This window comes from Corella eumyota, chromosome 2 (genome assembly GCF_963082875.1).
Source record: "Corella eumyota chromosome 2, kaCorEumy4.1, whole genome shotgun sequence".
Classification (NCBI taxonomy): Eukaryota; Metazoa; Chordata; class Ascidiacea; order Phlebobranchia; family Corellidae; genus Corella; species Corella eumyota.
The window spans coordinates 10,921,180-10,938,268 of record NC_137491.1 but is presented as its reverse complement, the minus strand read 5'-3'; the positions used below and the strand labels follow the sequence as shown (position 1 = coordinate 10,938,268).

At 29.7% G+C, this 17,089-nt stretch overlaps 4 protein-coding genes across 4 annotated transcripts; 2 read left to right on the top strand and 2 right to left on the bottom strand.

Annotated features, from left to right (window-relative positions):
• Positions 1-8: 8 nt before the first annotated feature.
• LOC145741183 (uncharacterized) lies at positions 9-1,655 on the bottom strand. The gene is made up of 5 exons (XM_082558723.1): positions 1,436-1,655; positions 1,042-1,366; positions 890-981; positions 639-775; positions 9-573 (listed from the first exon to the last, which is right to left on the bottom strand). Exons 1-5 carry the CDS (start codon positions 1,604-1,606, stop codon positions 93-95), a joined length of 1,206 nt encoding a protein of 401 aa, XP_082414849.1. The 5' UTR covers positions 1,607-1,655; the 3' UTR covers positions 9-92.
• A 2,000-nt stretch (positions 1,656-3,655) lies between these two features.
• Positions 3,656-7,040, top strand: LOC145743879 (cytochrome P450 2U1-like). Its single transcript, XM_082561939.1, has 9 exons — positions 3,656-4,285; positions 4,545-4,690; positions 5,059-5,161; positions 5,241-5,350; positions 5,624-5,742; positions 5,830-5,945; positions 6,020-6,164; positions 6,259-6,422; positions 6,542-7,040. Exons 1-9 carry the CDS (start codon positions 4,031-4,033, stop codon positions 6,857-6,859), a joined length of 1,476 nt encoding a protein of 491 aa, XP_082418065.1. The 5' UTR covers positions 3,656-4,030; the 3' UTR covers positions 6,860-7,040.
• Positions 7,041-7,852: 812 nt separating this feature from the next.
• Positions 7,853-10,391, top strand: LOC145742384 (uncharacterized). Its single transcript, XM_082560164.1, has 7 exons — positions 7,853-7,950; positions 8,104-8,280; positions 8,782-9,009; positions 9,247-9,387; positions 9,603-9,798; positions 9,910-9,968; positions 10,300-10,391. The coding sequence occupies exons 1-7, from the start codon at positions 7,890-7,892 to the stop codon at positions 10,389-10,391; spliced, it is 954 nt and encodes a 317-aa protein (XP_082416290.1). The 5' UTR covers positions 7,853-7,889.
• A 784-nt stretch (positions 10,392-11,175) lies between these two features.
• LOC145743878 (RUN domain-containing protein 1-like) lies at positions 11,176-16,493 on the bottom strand. The gene is made up of 13 exons (XM_082561937.1): positions 16,355-16,493; positions 15,928-16,061; positions 15,703-15,828; positions 15,447-15,554; positions 14,997-15,152; positions 14,633-14,735; positions 14,371-14,486; positions 13,970-14,100; positions 13,455-13,584; positions 12,920-13,061; positions 12,431-12,566; positions 12,160-12,245; positions 11,176-11,988 (listed from the first exon to the last, which is right to left on the bottom strand). The coding sequence occupies exons 1-13, from the start codon at positions 16,425-16,427 to the stop codon at positions 11,765-11,767; spliced, it is 1,665 nt and encodes a 554-aa protein (XP_082418063.1). The 5' UTR covers positions 16,428-16,493; the 3' UTR covers positions 11,176-11,764.
• Between the last annotated feature and the right edge of the window lie 596 nt (positions 16,494-17,089).

The following is a 17,089-nucleotide window of genomic DNA, read 5'->3' as shown; positions in this document are numbered from 1 at the left end:
GGGCATAAAAAAATTCCCCCAAAATGTTATAGCGCGGCCAGTGGTTGAGGCAATATTAAAAAATGCAACACAATTTATTTAATGGGTCCTTGTCATAATGGGTCATAGGCTCGAACTCTTCGCTTTGGCCACATTCCAAAAGGTGTTTCACCTTCTAAATAAATTAAATCTTGCGATCCGAATAAAGCAATGCGAGCAGCACTGCTGTAAACCGAGTCTGTTCTTCTTAACTTATGTTCGTCCCATTCTATCATTCCAACGTCGTCGTTATCAGATCCTAAAAATCCTGATGGATGCAGATGTAAAAAATAATTGTCGCTTATGTCAATGTGAGCAATTGATGTTGAATCCCAGCCATCTACCCATGGGTTTGGGCGATTAAGGGAAGTCTCTTCCATGTGAACATTAAGTTCGGGTCTGTTTATATAAAGTTGCATTGGCACATTGACTCCCCAGTAAGAATACGGTCGTTCTCCTTCTTTGTAATATTTATACTCGTTGTACCAAGCCTTGAGAAAAGGAGACTGCGGTTCTGATAAAATAATTCCGTTGCTAATTTTGTTTGATACGGACCTAAAAATAAAACTTAAGAATAAAACAAATCTTTTGTTTAATTAATAACATAACACACATTTTACCTTCCTATTGTAGACGAATATGTTCTTAATTTATTGATATTCTTAAGCGTAATAACATCAACATCTACATAAATACCACCTTCTTTTAACAAAATCTCTAGTCTTGCAACGTCAGAACGCAGCAAATGAGTAGATATCTAAAAAACGCATTTTGGTACTTAAACGACAGTGACGTTAAAATTGGTTGCTAGATTTTAAAACAGATATACGCAATTTTTTATACAATTGCCCGTAGGCCTGCTAGTTTTTACCTTGTTATTAAACACTTCCAAGGGCTCTTCGTGCCATACAACTTTAAAACAAGGAATCTCGTCTATAATTCTTTGCCATATCGGACCTCTTTCTAAAAAGACAAATTTGTTACCTATGATTGTTTACTTTAAATGACATGTTTTATTTATACCTGTTAAATTTCCGCCAAAGTTGTGATGTAAGTAAATAACGTCTGGATGCTGAAGACTAGCTATCGACCTTATTGCCAAGTAATGATAAAACTTCGTCATTTCAAAAGAATCGCCAAACCATATTAAATGAACTGTGTTGGGTACTACATAAGACAGGTGATTCTGCTCGATTTCTTTATTGTAAGACAATCCGCATTTTATTTTAGTGTACGGTAACCTTTGGCATACTAAGCAGTTCGGTTCATCAATTTTAAATTTGCAGTTTGCTGCCTTTCTTGCTTCTTCAACTAACGCTTCTTGATCGGAAAAATGCTGATTTGTAGGCTATGTAAGTAAACATAGACAGTCTATTTTCAATTTAAAGTTAAATATTTTTAAAAAAAGTTTACTTACCATCTGCCTCGCTATAAACGCATTTTTACTTGAATCTCTTATTTTAGCTTGAGTTATAAAACTTCCAAAAAAATATTTTTTAATTACGAAGAATAATATTCCTGCGACACTAAGCTGAAGCATTCGTCTTTTGTTTCGAAATATTAGTTGAAATAAAATCAAAGCCGACATATTGAAGCATGCAAGCCCATTTCAAATAAGTAAAAAGTAAGTTACAGTTGTAAACATGAACTTTTACAGCCAAATCAATAATCGGAAATCAAATCCCATACAGAAAGGAACATAAATTGTATATACAATTGTGGGAAGCAGATGGCTTATACCGTATGGCTATATGTAAAATTGGAAGTTATAAACTAGTAGCCAATTTCATTTTGCATGACGTGTTTAAAAAAGTATGCAATTTCATTTTGTTGTGATGTATAACTTAGGCGATATTGTTAAAGGCATCCGCGTGTTTTGTTAGTTGTTTATCATCACCTTTTTTGTTAACTGTTAGCATAAATGCAACACAGAACGTATATTGCGTGTGAAGATGTCCTTAACTTTGTTATTTTTAAAAATGATTTAGTAAAATATCTGTTTTATAAGTTTGATTTATGCAAGTTTAGTATAAGTTAGATTTATGCCAGTTTAGGGTTTAGATAAAGTTCAAAACCGTTTGACAGTCACGCCATGTTATATCACAAGACTCTGCACGAGGCACAGGTATTTTAGTGTTTAACAATTTTACAATAATGGGCCGTTCTCTTTTACCAGCTTACTGTTTGATAGTCACGAGTTTTGGTTTTATGAGCTTTCGCTAACACATCCATTCTTGGGACCTTTAGCAAATTCAGGGCTCTATCCTATGTTGTTTTCTCTTTACCCCCTTATTGTTCAAAAGTCACGAGTATTTACTTCACGCACAATTGAACATAGAGCCGGTCTTTCATTTAATTTCACAATAAAACGTCGTCTTTATAAAGCAGTGAAAGAGCTCATTTTAACTAGTACAATTCTGTAAATTATAAAAATAACGTTTATAATTTGTCCTGAAGTCTCGTTTTACAATTTGTAATATATTTATACCATCACGGTTTTTATATTGCGTCTAAAGATGCCCATAACTATGTTATTTTTAAAAATGATTTAGTAAAATATCTGTTTTATAAGTTTGATTTATGTAGGTTTAGGGTTTAGATAAAGTTCAAAACCGTTTGACAGTCACGCCATGTTATATCACAAGACTCTGCACGAGGCACAGGTATTTTAACGTTTAACAATTTCACAATAATGGGCCGTTCTCTTTTACCAGCTTACTGTTTGATAGTCACGAGTTTTGGTTTTATGAGCTTTCGCTAACACATCCATTCTTGGGACCTTTAGCAAATTCAGGGCTCTATCCTATGTTGTTTTCTCTTTACCCCCTTATTGTTCAAAAGTCACGAGTATTTACTTTACGCACGATTGATCATAGAGCCGGTCTTTCATTTAATTTCACAATAAAACGTCGTCTTTATATAGCAGTGTAAGAGCTCATTTTAACTAGTACAATTCTGTAAATTATAAAAATAACGTTTATAATTTGTCCGGAAGTCTCGTTTTACAATTTGTAATATATACCATCACGGTTTTTAGTCGAATAAATGTAGTTGAAATAGATTAAATCTGTGGTCAGATGGCATGTTATGTAGTTTTAAAACAACATAGTTATAAATAATGCTGGCTAATCTTTATAAGTAAGCCAAATAAAGCCACAATTTTTGTTTCATTGCAGAACAAGTTAATTTAGAAAAAAATACATACAATTTTAAAAAGTATGCTATTTCATCTTGTTTTTTTTCTATAACTTGGACAATATTGTTAGGGGCATCTGCATGTTTTGTTTACTTAGTAAATTAAAGTTGTCTGTAATTACCTTTTGTGTTAAATGTTAGCATAAATGCAACAAAGAATGTATATAATGTTTCTCTCTTTAACTATGTTATCTTTAACAATGAGTCGGTAACTTAATCTGTTATAAGTTAGATTTCATGCGAGTTTAGTACAACTGGGTAAAAGGTTAAGGTAAAACTCAAAACCGCTTAATAGTCACGCCATATGTTATATCACGAGACTCTGCACGAGGCACAGGTATTTTAACGTTTAATAATTTCACAATAATAGGTAGTTTTCTTCCTACCATCTTATTGTTTGATAGTCACGAGTTTTTGTCGTATGAGCTTTTGCCCAAGCCAAATGTACTTTTAACAAATTCACAGTCATGAATATTTACTTTACGGTCAACTTGGGTTTAAAAAGAAGTGAAAAAGGTTATTTTTTCCATTGCAATCTATATATTATAAAAATAACATTTATAATTTTTTCTTAAGCGTAGTTGTAGATTTTATGTTACATTTACACCATTACGACCTCTTGTCTAATAAATCTATTCGAAATAGGTTAACTCAGTGGGCAGATAGTATGTTACATAGTTTTAGAACAATATAGTTAATATTATTGCTGGCTAACCTTTATAAGTGAATAACATAATTTTAAAGCCAAAAAAGAAATTTAAAGTCACGAAATTTTATTTCATTGCAGAATAAGTTAATTTAGAAAAATAACAACAACATGTACGATTGCTTTTCCCTTACCCTAGCATTGGCTATAGTTGGGTGTGGTCTTTTATTTCACTACTGGTACAAACGTCCGAAGAATTTCCCCCCCGGACCAAGAGGATTTCCTTTATTAGGGGTAGTTCCTTATGTAGGGAACAGAAGCGAAGAAGTTTTTAAGAAGTGGACGAAAACGTATGGGACGGTTTTCAGTGTACGAATGGGAAGAGAAGATTGGGTCATTCTTAACAGCTATGAAGACATTGAACAAGTAAGTTCTATTCTACCATTTAAGCAATTAGCTTCTTAACTTACACAATTTGCTGGGTTTGCTTTTCATGTCATAAAACACTTTAAATCTCTATGTAAATATTAATACTTATAGTAGGTTTTAAATCTTAAATTTGATTCTGTCATTTTTCCCGTCGAATTATTGTAATATTTCTGGTATATCTCTGTATTTAACTTCATTAATGCACAAAACAACTAAAATAAAAAAAATTAGTAACTATGTAATTATGGTATAACAGGCGCTAGTAAAACAAGGTGCTGATTTTTCTGGAAGGCCAGATATTCCGATCATGAAACTCCTTTCAGATGGACTGGGGGTTGCATTAATAGATTACGGGGAAATGTGGAAATCTCAGCGTACTTTTGGAATTCATACTTTGCGAGGGTAACTGACAAACATTTTTTATTAGTGTGTAAACATGATAACTAGTTAGACCATTATTTAGATAAACAACCGCGAAAAAATTGCTAATTATTTAACATAAGAAAATAAAACCTATAACTAAATCGCAGCATAAACACTACCATTAAAACCAAAAAGTAAAAACGTAAATTTAGGTTTAATCTCCTTTTGTCGTTTTTTTATCTTTTTTTTCAATATGGCGTTTAGAAAGAGTCTTTTGTGGTCGTATTAATGATATTGTCTTTCTCTACGCACCTCTAACACAACTTATCCCTATAAACAAATATATGACGAGTTATTGCAAACAATAATTTCTCTAATTTTAGTAAAGATTTACTGATCAAATTTAGATTTGGAATTGGTAAAAAGGATATGGAAACCAACTTTGTAGAAGAACTTGAATATTTACATCAACATATTCGTTCCCATGGAGGAAAAGCTTTTGATATTTTGGTACAAACAACTAAAAATAAATTTATCCTTTAGGCGTATTGTATTTTTTTATAAAATTTATCATTTTTATGTTTTTTAGCCAGTACTTACAAAATCGGTGTCTAACAATATTTGCCGGGTAGTTTTTGGAGAGCGATTTGAGTACACTGATCCAATTTACAACCAAATGATAAACTTACTGGATACAAAGTAAGTAAATTACATTAATGCCAGTACCTATGAAATATGCAGGATCAAGTGGATTAAACCTAAACCCATACGGAATTTATTCAACCAATTTGATTTTGTATAAAATGAAGAAAAAATCATGTTAAATAAATACATTTGCAATTATTTGACTATCACAATACTAAAGCGTTATAGGCCTGTTTGTTATGGGTAACTATACTTTTATCACACATTTGTAAATAATTTCTAAATATTTTAAACATAAAATCTAAATAAATTTAATTGTTTAAACAGTACGGACCCGTGGGAATCAACGCTGTTTGGTTTTTTAACGTTTGCTCCATTTTTGCAAAACTTCCCCCCCTTTGCAAATTTTACGGTTAAAGTGAAGAAAGATGTTGATGACTTGTTTGGTATGTTTTATTTCTTGTAACACATAGCTTTTATTTCTATAATATGAGTTTGATATAAAATAACAAGGCTTTTTGTAAAAATTATAGTAACTTTCCAAAAAATAATTGACGACCATGAAAAAACATTTGACCCCGAAAACCCAAGAGATTTTATTGATTGCTATATTCGAGAACAAAGAAAGGAAGGAAACAAATATTTTTTGGTAAGAATAATTAATTTATACTTTGAACGTTATTTTTCGACTCTTTGAATTTTTCTAAATTTTGTTCTGTTTAGAAACGACAAATGCTTCAGTACATTAGAGATTTATTTGAAGCCGGCACAGAAACAACACTTAGCACATTAAGATGGTCATTTTTATGCATGTTACATCACCCACAAACCCAAAAAAAATTACATGCAGAAATAGAAAATGTTTTAGGTAAAAATTGATTGCAATATTCTTGGAATATACTCAATATATCTTTCATTTTTTATAAACCATTTCAAATAGAAAACATTTTTATATGTTTTAGGTCAGAATGGCAGAGCTACATATGCAATGAGAGACAGCATGCCATACACATGTGCATTTATTGAGGAAGTTTTCAGATTTCGAATATTAGTACCTACGAGTGTCCCCCATGCTACTTCAAATGATGTTGTTTTTAAAGGATACAATATACCAAAAGGCACAACGGTAAGCATGCTTTAAAAACTAATTTTTCACGCCAGTTTTAGGTAATAACTTACAAACGGTTTTAACGTATGGTATAATAATTTAATGTTATGATGTAACGCCTAGCAATATTTTATTAGGTTGTGGCAAATTTGTGGGCTGTTCATTTTGATGAAAAAATATGGGACGAGCCACAGAAATTTATGCCAGAACGCCACCTAAACGCTGATGGACTGTTTGTAAAAACTGGTCGAGTCATCCCCTTTTCAGTGGGACCACGTCGCTGCATGGGAGAGCAAATGGCTCGAATGGAAATGTTTGTGTACTTGGTTTCATTGGTGCAAAAGTTTGAGTTTCTTCCCGACCCTGACGCGAACGAATTGCCATTGATTGATGATGGGTGTAGAAATTTAGTTTTTGTTCCCTTCAAGTATAAGTTTGTCGCAAAAGAAAGATAATTTTTCTGGCAATGCTTTGTTTTGGTAACTTTTACATAGTTTGGCTTTTAAATTTTAATTCTCAAAAACTTTTTAAAATGACGCACGCTTTCTACTGTAGCAAATAAATTATCTTTCACGTTAATATTATATTCCTAGTGTAAACTCTTTTAATATTGTCAAAAATAAAAGCAGAAAATAATCGAAATGTTTGCATAATTTTGTAAAACTCTACGTAGGTTGCGAAAAAAGGTTGTTCCAATGCAATAATAATAATGTAGCAAAGCACCAAAAATTTAGTTAATGCTCATGTATAAATCTGTAATTTTTTTGTTGTGAACAAAATTGTTTTAATTGATTATGATATTGCAAAAAATGGGCAACTTTCTAAATGGGCAACTTTTTCTATATTGCAAAAAATGGGCAACTTTCTACCTAAAAGGGGCGGCCTGGACAGATAAAGAGAGTGTTGAATTTTAGAAATTCACTAAGAAAGTGAAGATCTTACACACGCACGTATTGTTAACTTCGAGTTGATTTATTTCGCTTTCATTGTCCTCCATTTTTGGCTTACCTCTAAAATCACAGCTTTGAAACGCGGGCCATTCAAACACTTACATTTAGTCATTGATATTAGGCGACGCACGTCAAAACTCTTAACATTCTAAAGAAACGCATTTAAAACCGCAGCATAAATCACAGATGATCAAACAAGAAAAATTGTAAAACAAAATATTTAAACCCAAGTTTATTTCGAAACATTTGGCGAAACAATTTTGAATATTTTTTTCTTGAAAAAATTCAAATTGTGGCAAAGATGTAGTGAACGTTGCTATAACAACTACCCAACACATTTTATTACCGATGAACATTATTGTCATAACATTGGTTTTGTGTACTTTGATTTGTATATAAAACTTCGATTTCGTTTTTTTTGTGCTTTTTGAGAAAGAGTGAATTAAAATAAGTAAGATTGAATAAAATATTTGGTTTAAAAAGAATAAGTTTAGAATGAGCATTATTTAGAGAAAACTGCACTTAATTTAAGGAAATGATACTACGCATTTTATTGTTCAACCTTCTTATTGAATTGGCCGCAAGCATTGATTCAAGTAAAAGATTTTTTTAATTTAATTATAAAATGACGAGTAATGCTAATCAGGATAGGCTACCCTTTTAATTTTAAAGTTTTAAATAATGTTGATAAGTTTAAAAATGTTATTTAAAATTTTTTAAAGTAAAAATAAAACTAACTTTAAATTTAGTAATTCTTTTACCTGGTGCTTGTGGTACAACTGAGCCTCCGAATACAGGTCAAATAATTAAAGCTCACGCTGGAGTTGGCAATGGAATATCCGCGTATACACCAGCGTTTCCTCCATGCACATTGGTTATGACCGCCATTAATCCTACAGAAAGATTGCGATTTAGTATTGGAACAGGTAAGATTAATATTAATTGGTATATTGGAAAGTTATTAGTATATATAAGGCATACTTAGCTATGGCTTACAGTAGTTTGTGCTTCTGTAGACCATAGTTACAAATTCAGTTAAGGTGATTTAGTTTTTAAATGTGCTGGAATTTTATAAAAAGATTTCGATGCCATTTGGGTCCTCAGTATGACAGCAGCGGGGCCACTTTAGTACAAACGGATTAGCGTCTGTCATACTTATAGAGTGGGTGATACTAAAATCAAACATATAAAAGTTAAAATAAGCTATATAGGAATCTGCGGTAACTTGACGAATCCCGCACAGTAAAAATATGACATTTTAAATGTAGCCTGTGTAAATTAAACTATAAAAATAAATTGTTGGCCAAAAACTTTGTTTTCAGTTTGATAATAGACTTTTCTGTAAAACGTTGAACAAATTTTAATGCTTTTTTTGCCACAACAATACATATCAATTCCCTGTTATTCTTAAATGACAATACTTTCAGGCCGAGGGGAAGTTAATGTTATTGAACATGACAACGGTTGCGCAGGCGCACAGCTAAGACTCTACGACTCCAACCCAGCTGTTATACTAGCAAGTAACTTGTGCGAAGTTTTACCGACTACTGAATATCTTTCGTCTGGGGACACTTTAACCTTGGAGGTTAGAAGTACTGGCGGACAAGACACGATAATTAATTTTACAGCCTCTTACACATCATTTTCCACAAACGGTTTGACTTTTTTGCTTGTTTTAGAACTTACTACGTTTCCAGGGGTCTACTTTTAATGTATTGAATAGCTTTAAGTGTAGCCAATAGATGATTACCTTTAACGCTATTGTGAATTGTTTGTAGTCTTACTTATTTCTGTTTTGTATTGTGTTGACATAACAACAACCATAGCTTATGTACACACATCATTGCCAAGCAGAACACCTTACTTAAATGATTACATTTGCTTAACTCTAGCGAACTGCAGTACCAATCCTATGCTCTTTGCTTGCAACAATGGTAGATGTGTGAGCACGCAAGGCCGTTGTGATGTAACACTGATTAACAATTGCGGAGACTTTTCTGATAACAGCCGCGGCCCACCTGGAAATTGTTCAAGTAAGTCTTACAAAAAACATATATGTTAAAAAAAAGCAAAAAACGACATTTATTGCAATTTTTTAAATTAAACTTCGCTTAATTAAAGGCTTTTCTATGGGTAATTACAAGTGGCGAATTTAGCCTATAGAAGAGCATGATTAAATCATACTAAGTAGGCTTTTTTGATAATGTTTATACTTGCACAAAAATAGTAGATAACTGTTTAATTTAAGCTCCAACAACTACGACACCTATAATGACAACAACTCAGCCTGCCCAAGTCCCAGAAGAACCGGAACCAGCAGATTTAGTGTGGATCGCATATATAACGGGTGGACTAATAGGAGGATACTTTCTATATTGGTTGTTTTTTAGACCAGGGTATTTAGTATGGAGATGTGGATTTTGGCGGCACTTGCCTTTTTCGGGGTAAATTCTTATGCTTAGTTGAATGCTAATTTTCCAATTAATGAAAATAGGCATTTAAAAAAACTTTTTCGTAAAGATTTAATTTCAATAACTTGGTTACGTATTTACTAGGAAATTTGGAAGTGTAAGTGGATTATGTTCGAGTTCAAAAGTGGCAACAACAAATGCGAGTAAGACTTTAAAATTATTTCCGTAAAGTGTTTATTCTGTGTTTTACAAGTGCGATAAATGAATTATAAAAAGTATTACCCCTTTGTTACAAAGTGCTATGTCATTTTTGTAAGCGTAATTTAACACAATACAAAATTATTGTTTTGACTACGGTTTAAACAATTATATTATTTTCTGGTAAGTTGGAAAACCTCCAATTGAAGCAATAACTAAAAGCCCTCCAACACAGTTCAGCAATTTTAATAACCAACCGTCTTCAAGTAAGTTACTTTTTAAAACAAATTGACATTTTTTAAACATTAATAACAAATATTTTATAAATGTTTTTAGGTGGAATCACAAAACAACCTGCCACCAACTCACCTGAAATGTTATCAGGCTTGTCAGGATTAAAACGAGAGCGACATATTTTTGCACTTTAAAATTCACAAAAAAACCTTTGGACCTCAAAATCTTAAGTCTCAATACTCTTTTATAATTAAACTTCTTAACTCTCAGAATATGTAAATATGTATAGATGTCCATTTATAACATAGCCTGCGTATTTCTATATATAAAACTTGCTATACCACTACGTTCTGCATTTGCTTTATTGTTTGATAAAAGGTGTCGTATTGTGGAATTTAAGTACGTTTATTAACTATGTTGAAATTATAATGTAGATAAATATGAATACGATTAAAATAAAATGATATATCAAGACTTTAGTATATAGTAACTTCAATAACTATATAAATTACCTTGAATAACGCGTTTTAAACCATAAATTTACAACTTTATATTTCATTCTCGATTCAAATTTCCTTAATTGACAAAACTGTAGCCTTATTAAACCAAAACTACCTCTTTCCTAACGAAGCGGCAAAGTTTAACAAAAAAGGCCATGCGGCCCAAGGAATAGATTGTTCAACACGTAAAATTTTTCCGTTTTTGCTTTAAGCGATTTTGACCAGTAATTTGTACAAGAGGTAAAATAGGCTAAAGAAAAACTATTAAATCTATATGTTTAATTTGAAGTAGGTTTTTTTTAATTCTTACAGCATATGTATTTGACATTAGGTACAAGAAAATGAAGATTTAAAATAGTAAATATACCTCAATTCCTAGATTAATTTGTAAATGTGCTACTACTATATTTGTTAAAAAATAAAATTAATATAAATGCTAAATTAAGATTATACACAAATACAAAAACACCAATTTCACATCTCCGTCTAACCACCATTTATTTATAGAACTCTAGCATACAATACAAAATTTACATGACTACTAAAAACGATATCACTATTTATATATACAAAAAAATTAAAAAACTATTACGAAATATTGCACACGACGACAAAAAGAAACAGATTACGAAATAAAAATATTCGGAACTAAGACATTATTACACTTTGTATATCAACCTAAGAGCATGTTAAAAAAACTATTCGGAATAAAGACTATTTATATATAAATACAAACGCAACATACAAACTAAAGATTGTACTGTTAGTATTGTCATAACGCCTTACGTTATTTTGTCTATACAGAATGTAGAAAATATATGAAGAGTGCAAATGGGATTAAAATAAATATATTGTTTTGGCAGCACTCTTATCTTAAACTTTATACAAATCAAACGTTAATAAATAACGTTGTTATATTTACAAACCAATGTCAATCAAGCAAATACGTTTTTTAGACAAAGTTGAGTTATTTTTTTTAATTTAAGGCAGTCAATAAATTTGAAGACATCAAAACTTTAAAAAAAATTTCCCAAGATTACTTTGTACTTGCTTCGTTACAAAAACAACTAAAACGCGTCTCGAATGTTTTTGAACGGGCGCACAGCGACGTCTACCGGCAAGCGAAAAGTGAGATTATCGAGACGAGAAAGAACTGTGACGACACCTTCCATGCCCATGTGGGCAACATAACTTTGGTCGGAAAAGTGGTTCGAAACAAGGGTAGAAGTGCGCGATATTAACCTTATCCAACGCGATAGTCGGCCAGTGTTTAAGCCTAAGCAGACTAAAGCTACAAAAAAGTAAAAATATGTAAAATTAAAAAAAAAGTTAAAAGTTAATGAATGGTAACGTTCCCTGAAAATGTTGTTAAATAACAATTTTTTTGACGGACTTAGCTTTGACATTTAATTAATACACTAATTTATTTGTAATAAAATAAAGAACAAGCAGTTAAATTTACCTTTAAACATAGCATCATAACTTCTTCTAAGAGGGTTGTGGTCATTTACAACAAGATGAATTGCTTCCAATAATGAATATTTGGTTCTAAAAAATGAATAAACTTACTTTAAAATAAATTTTTCTAACTATTTAAATTTACATTTGCTTAATATAAATAAATATAAAATACAATAGTTTTTATTTTTATATGAATGAGTAGCTAAAATAAATCATTTATAAAAAAATTTTAAGTATATAAATATTTTTTTAAATTAAAAAATAATAAATACCTGGAATTATCACCAGCAGCAACAAGATCCTCCAAATTAAAAGATCGACTCAACATCCTGGAGGGAGCTTTAGCGAGTTCTTGTCCATGTTTAAGTTCATAATATTCAAGAAATAATTCCCAGGGATGCATGGATTCTTTTTAAAAAAAATAGGTAAAAAACACAAAATTAAAAAAAATCTCAAATTTAATTTTAATGTTTAACAATTTAGTTTAACCGTTCGTTCAACATTTTAATAAAACCGTGTATTAACAACATTTTTAAAGAATGCGCCCCAATTAAAAACTTAGAGTTTAACAAATAAATTAAATTTAAAAAAAATAAAATTATATATAATAAAAAATCGAAATTTGAATTTTTTAAAATATTACTATCATATTAACATTTATATTTTAAAGGTCTTCTACTAATAATACAAACATAATATGACCTACAATATAATATAAACCTTTGAACAGAGTATACAAAACAAATCACAGTATTACAAACCTGATGAATAAGTTGTGTTTAAATGTCGTGGTAGAATGCAGGAAATGGGGGAAATCAGAGAAGAATGTTTTCCTATTGCATCATGAAGTAAACCGTTTGCCAGAATATTGTGCAGGGACTGACAGAATTCTTTGCGCACATACTGCAATAGGTTAATATTAAATTTTTAAAAATTCGGAAAAAATTTCTTTTTTCTTAAACACTTAAAAGTTAACACATAAAAGTTATTACATTGTGTATATTATCCCTCAAAAAACTTTTTTTTTAAATACAAAAAAAAAAAATTTCCTAAAACCACGATATTGACAACAACAAACACTTTGTAAATCCAATAAATTAATGAAAATAGGAAGTTTATTATTTACAATTTTTATTTAATGTAATGTGTAAACAATTTTGTTAAAAACCTCCAATAATAATAAAAGGGAAACTTTCAGTCTTCAAGTTAATTTACAAGAAAAACAAATACAAACTTACTGATCACAAATATTTAAACTATGAGAAGTACAGAAACTGATAAAAAAAATGTATTTACTTGTGTTAGATCATCAGCAATACAGCTTTCTTTGTTATCATCAGAGTCCGAATAAGTCGAAGTACTATCATCTGATAAATCTGATTCTCCGTCACATTTTCGTAATTTTATTGACGTTGATGTAAGAACTCTAAAAAATTTTAACAAAAAAAATCTGTTTAATTTCATATTTCAAATGGTAATAAAATATTTTTAAAATGTGATAGCCTGCACAAAATAATTTATACTGATTGACTTTGGGTAAAAATGATACTTGAAAATTAAATATATATATACAATAAAATAATAAAATTACAAATTAGTTTAGATTTTAAATTTCAATAGGCCTAACAAATTAATCACCCCAAGTGAATACAACAAATTTAAAAATGAATTGCTAGGTCGCGGCATTGCAAAAATACAAAAACATTTAGCTATTATACATTTCAAATTTAATACATTACATTAAACTGTATCAGATTTAAGTGTTAGAGCTATATACTCTGTTGTTAAGATTAATTGAGAATTAAACTTGCATTAGTCTGTTAACTGTCTTCTTAAGATCACCAATAAGATTTTTATTAGTTTCAGGATTATTTGGTTGCATATTGTTGTTTGGCATTTTTGTACTACCCGCACCACAACCAAATTGGGCAATTGAAAACACCTGAAAATAACATACTGTTGGTAAACTGAAATTAATTACGTTGCATTTTTAGGTATATATGTATTATAGTAATAAACAATGTTTAAATAGGCCTATACTGTGTAGTATTTTGGAAACTGAGTATCTATAAACATTTAAAGTTTAAATAACCCATTGTTTATTTAACTAAATTTTGTGTATTAAGAAGATTAAAATTTATTATAGCTCTAGGGCTAAATAATTAAATGGATTATTACATACAAACTGCTGAAAAAGTATAAGGATAATTACATGTATGAGGGCCATAGCTTTTCTTATAATAGCAAGAGTTTGTTTTCTTTCTTTTTTCTTGTCATTTGAAGTTGGAAGAGAAGAAGTTGGTACAGAACCTGAAGATTTCTGACCGTCTAAAAAATGTTACAAGGTTAAAAAAACTTCCTTAAAAAATAATAATAACCTAAGACAGTGTTTGCAGGCTACCTAATTTAAACTTAATTTATACTTAAATTATATTTTGATTTTCAATTTATTAAATTGGGATTTAAATACATACCATTGATTTCAATTTGTCTGAACTGCAAAAATCTTTCCAAATCTTGTATTTGAGTTTGTAAATGATCCACAATTTGTTGTTTCATTTTAGCCAGGTTTATTATCTGCAATATTACTCAAAAATTTAAAAACAAAATAATAAACAATATCCTAGTACTCTATTTTATTGATTTTATCAACATATTTCACATAACAATTATAGAAATATAGATTGATAAAAACAAGAAGATAATCAATTATTTATAAACCACATGTTTATAAATAAACAGACAATGGCATAAGAATTTTACCAAACAGTAACACAACTGTTTATTATTTGACTTCACAAAATAATTTATATTCACATTTAACTGTTAAAACTTTACCTCAGAAACAGCAGTGTCCATTTTGGTTTTTAAATCATCAACTGAGGTTGTAGAAATATCTTCCAAATTTTCTTTGAGATTTAATTTTTCAACCAATTGTTCCAATAAGGCTTGTTGTTTTTCGAGTTGAACCGATTGGGGTAAATTTCCAGTTCCCTAATAAAAATAGCAACATTAAATAACAACAGCATTATATTTAAATAAGCAATTTCTTTTTATAAATAAATTTATTAAATTTGATTTTTAGCATCAATTTAAAGAAATATATATATATATATAATTTTTTTGAATACACATTTTTTTAAATGTTTAACACTAACAGAAGGAATGACACACTAGCCCATTTAAAACTGTAAACAAAACACAGCTAAAATTTACTTACAAAAAAACACAAGCAAAAATTAAAAAATTATATTTTTGTATAATATGTAATATAGTCTATATATATACCTGTTTATATGCAAAAGATTCCAAGTCATTAAGTTGTGATTTAAGTTCATGTATAATTAAATCCTGTTTGTCTTTTAACTCTTTGCTTATTTCTGCACTTTCATTTTCCTGCAAAATATATAAAAAAATATTAAAATTACAAAATTATTAAAAAAATATTTAAACATAGATTAAAAAATATAAAATTTAAAAATAAATAAAATACTTGTTTACAAAAAATGTATTCAACTTAAAATTAATTTAAATTATAACAAACCTTGGAAGATTTAATTAAAGAATGAGAGTCAACACAACCTCCATTTGCAAACTCTTCTAACTGAGTTAAAAGATCATCTTTGTCACTTTGAGAAGCTTCAGTTATTTGATGTAGTCGAAACTGAATCTGTATTAAATAAAAAGTTTTTTTGCATAAAACAAAAAATAAGATAAAAAGTTAAATTATTCAACTTTTTAACTATTTATTATAAAAACGTTTATTTACTTGAGCAAATTTAGTGGTCAGTGAAAACAGAGAGGAAGATAGTTGCTCTTTTTCATCCTCCAGCTCTTTAATTCGATTTGTCTCAAACGCTTTCGGTTCAACTGTGATTGGAAGATCAGGTGAAGCTGATGCACCTGTAAATAAAAAAAGTATAACAATGTTATAAGATATTATTACTCCAGTTGTCACAAAATACCGTTTTTATAAAAAAAACAAGTTATATACAATTTTTTTTTAGTTCGTAGAAAATAAGTTTAATATTAAAGTACTTTAAAAACTACAGGCTGAACGCATTTATTTTGTCGTCGTCTCACACTGCCGAATAAGAATGTTTGGCCGAAGTAATGCAGTGCTTACATTTAGACAGATATTTATTTTACGCGGGGCGTATTTAGTTTTAGATTGTCTGATATTTAATTTTACTAACCTAACGGCGGCCATCTTTCCGAAAGAGGAGAACTACCCGAAGGACTTAGACCTACTTCATCCATTTCAATCATATTTTTCTACCAATTTTTAATATTTTACTTAGAATTATGTGACGTTGCGCTGACAGTGTGAGTTATAAAAACTTTTTAACTAACTAACATTTCTCTTAAAATGCTTTGCACAAAACGAAAACGGACAAAAAAGTGTTTCCAAAAATGTTAAAAAATTATTTACTTTTTTTTACGTAGAAGGGTTATATATTTTTAAACTTGAAAAAAAAAGAAAAAAATTTATTACAATAAACTATAAATTTAATATCCACGGTTAACAAGCTACAAAAAAAATTTAGCAGTTTGTTTTAGCAAAAAAAACATGCTAAGAATTTTAGATCTACACGTATGCATAATCAAGCAAAAATTTAAAAAAAAAACGAAAAGTATAGATGTTTTTATATAACTATGTTTTAAGCATATTAAAAAAAAGACATACAGTTTTCCTTTTTAGCTGTCACCTATTCGTATTTAATGTATTAAATATGTATATTATAATAAAAAAACTTGAACATTCACACTTTAAACTGAAAAGTATGGAAACGCTTGATTAGTATATTATCTTCCGGTGAAATTTTTTTTGCAGTTCATTCACATCAGGGTTTCCATTTATTTACTGAAAAAGTATTGATTATCTCTTTTGGTGAACGTAAATACTACGTAAACGTACAACGTGAGACAAG

Bases quoted from the DNA above. Each gene is read 5' to 3' on its own strand.
- LOC145741183 (XM_082558723.1), bottom strand. From the start codon at position 1,606: ATGTCGGCTTTGATTTTATTTCAACTAATATTTCGAAACAAAAGACGA. The intron at 1,367-1,435 runs GTAAGTAAACTT...TTACTTACATAG, and splicing joins CGTTTATAGCGAGGCAGATG to CCTACAAATCAGCATTTTTC. The intron at 982-1,041 runs GTATAAATAAAA...TTGTCTTTTTAG, and splicing joins CTTTGGCGGAAATTTAACAG to AAAGAGGTCCGATATGGCAA.
- LOC145743879 (XM_082561939.1), top strand. From the start codon at position 4,031: ATGTACGATTGCTTTTCCCTTACCCTAGCATTGGCTATAGTTGGGTGT. The intron at 5,162-5,240 runs GTACAAACAACT...TATGTTTTTTAG, and splicing joins GAAAAGCTTTTGATATTTTG to CCAGTACTTACAAAATCGGT. The intron at 6,423-6,541 runs GTAAGCATGCTT...ATATTTTATTAG, and splicing joins ATATACCAAAAGGCACAACG to GTTGTGGCAAATTTGTGGGC.
- LOC145742384 (XM_082560164.1), top strand. From the start codon at position 7,890: ATGATACTACGCATTTTATTGTTCAACCTTCTTATTGAATTGGCCGCA. The intron at 9,799-9,909 runs GTAAATTCTTAT...CGTATTTACTAG, and splicing joins CGGCACTTGCCTTTTTCGGG to GAAATTTGGAAGTGTAAGTG. The intron at 9,969-10,299 runs GTAAGACTTTAA...AAATGTTTTTAG, and splicing joins AGTGGCAACAACAAATGCGA to GTGGAATCACAAAACAACCT.
- LOC145743878 (XM_082561937.1), bottom strand. From the start codon at position 16,427: ATGATTGAAATGGATGAAGTAGGTCTAAGTCCTTCGGGTAGTTCTCCT. The intron at 16,062-16,354 runs GTTAGTAAAATT...TTTTATTTACAG, and splicing joins GGAAAGATGGCCGCCGTTAG to GTGCATCAGCTTCACCTGAT. The intron at 13,585-13,969 runs GCAAGTTTAATT...AAAATTTTTTAG, and splicing joins AAGACAGTTAACAGACTAAT to AGTTCTTACATCAACGTCAA.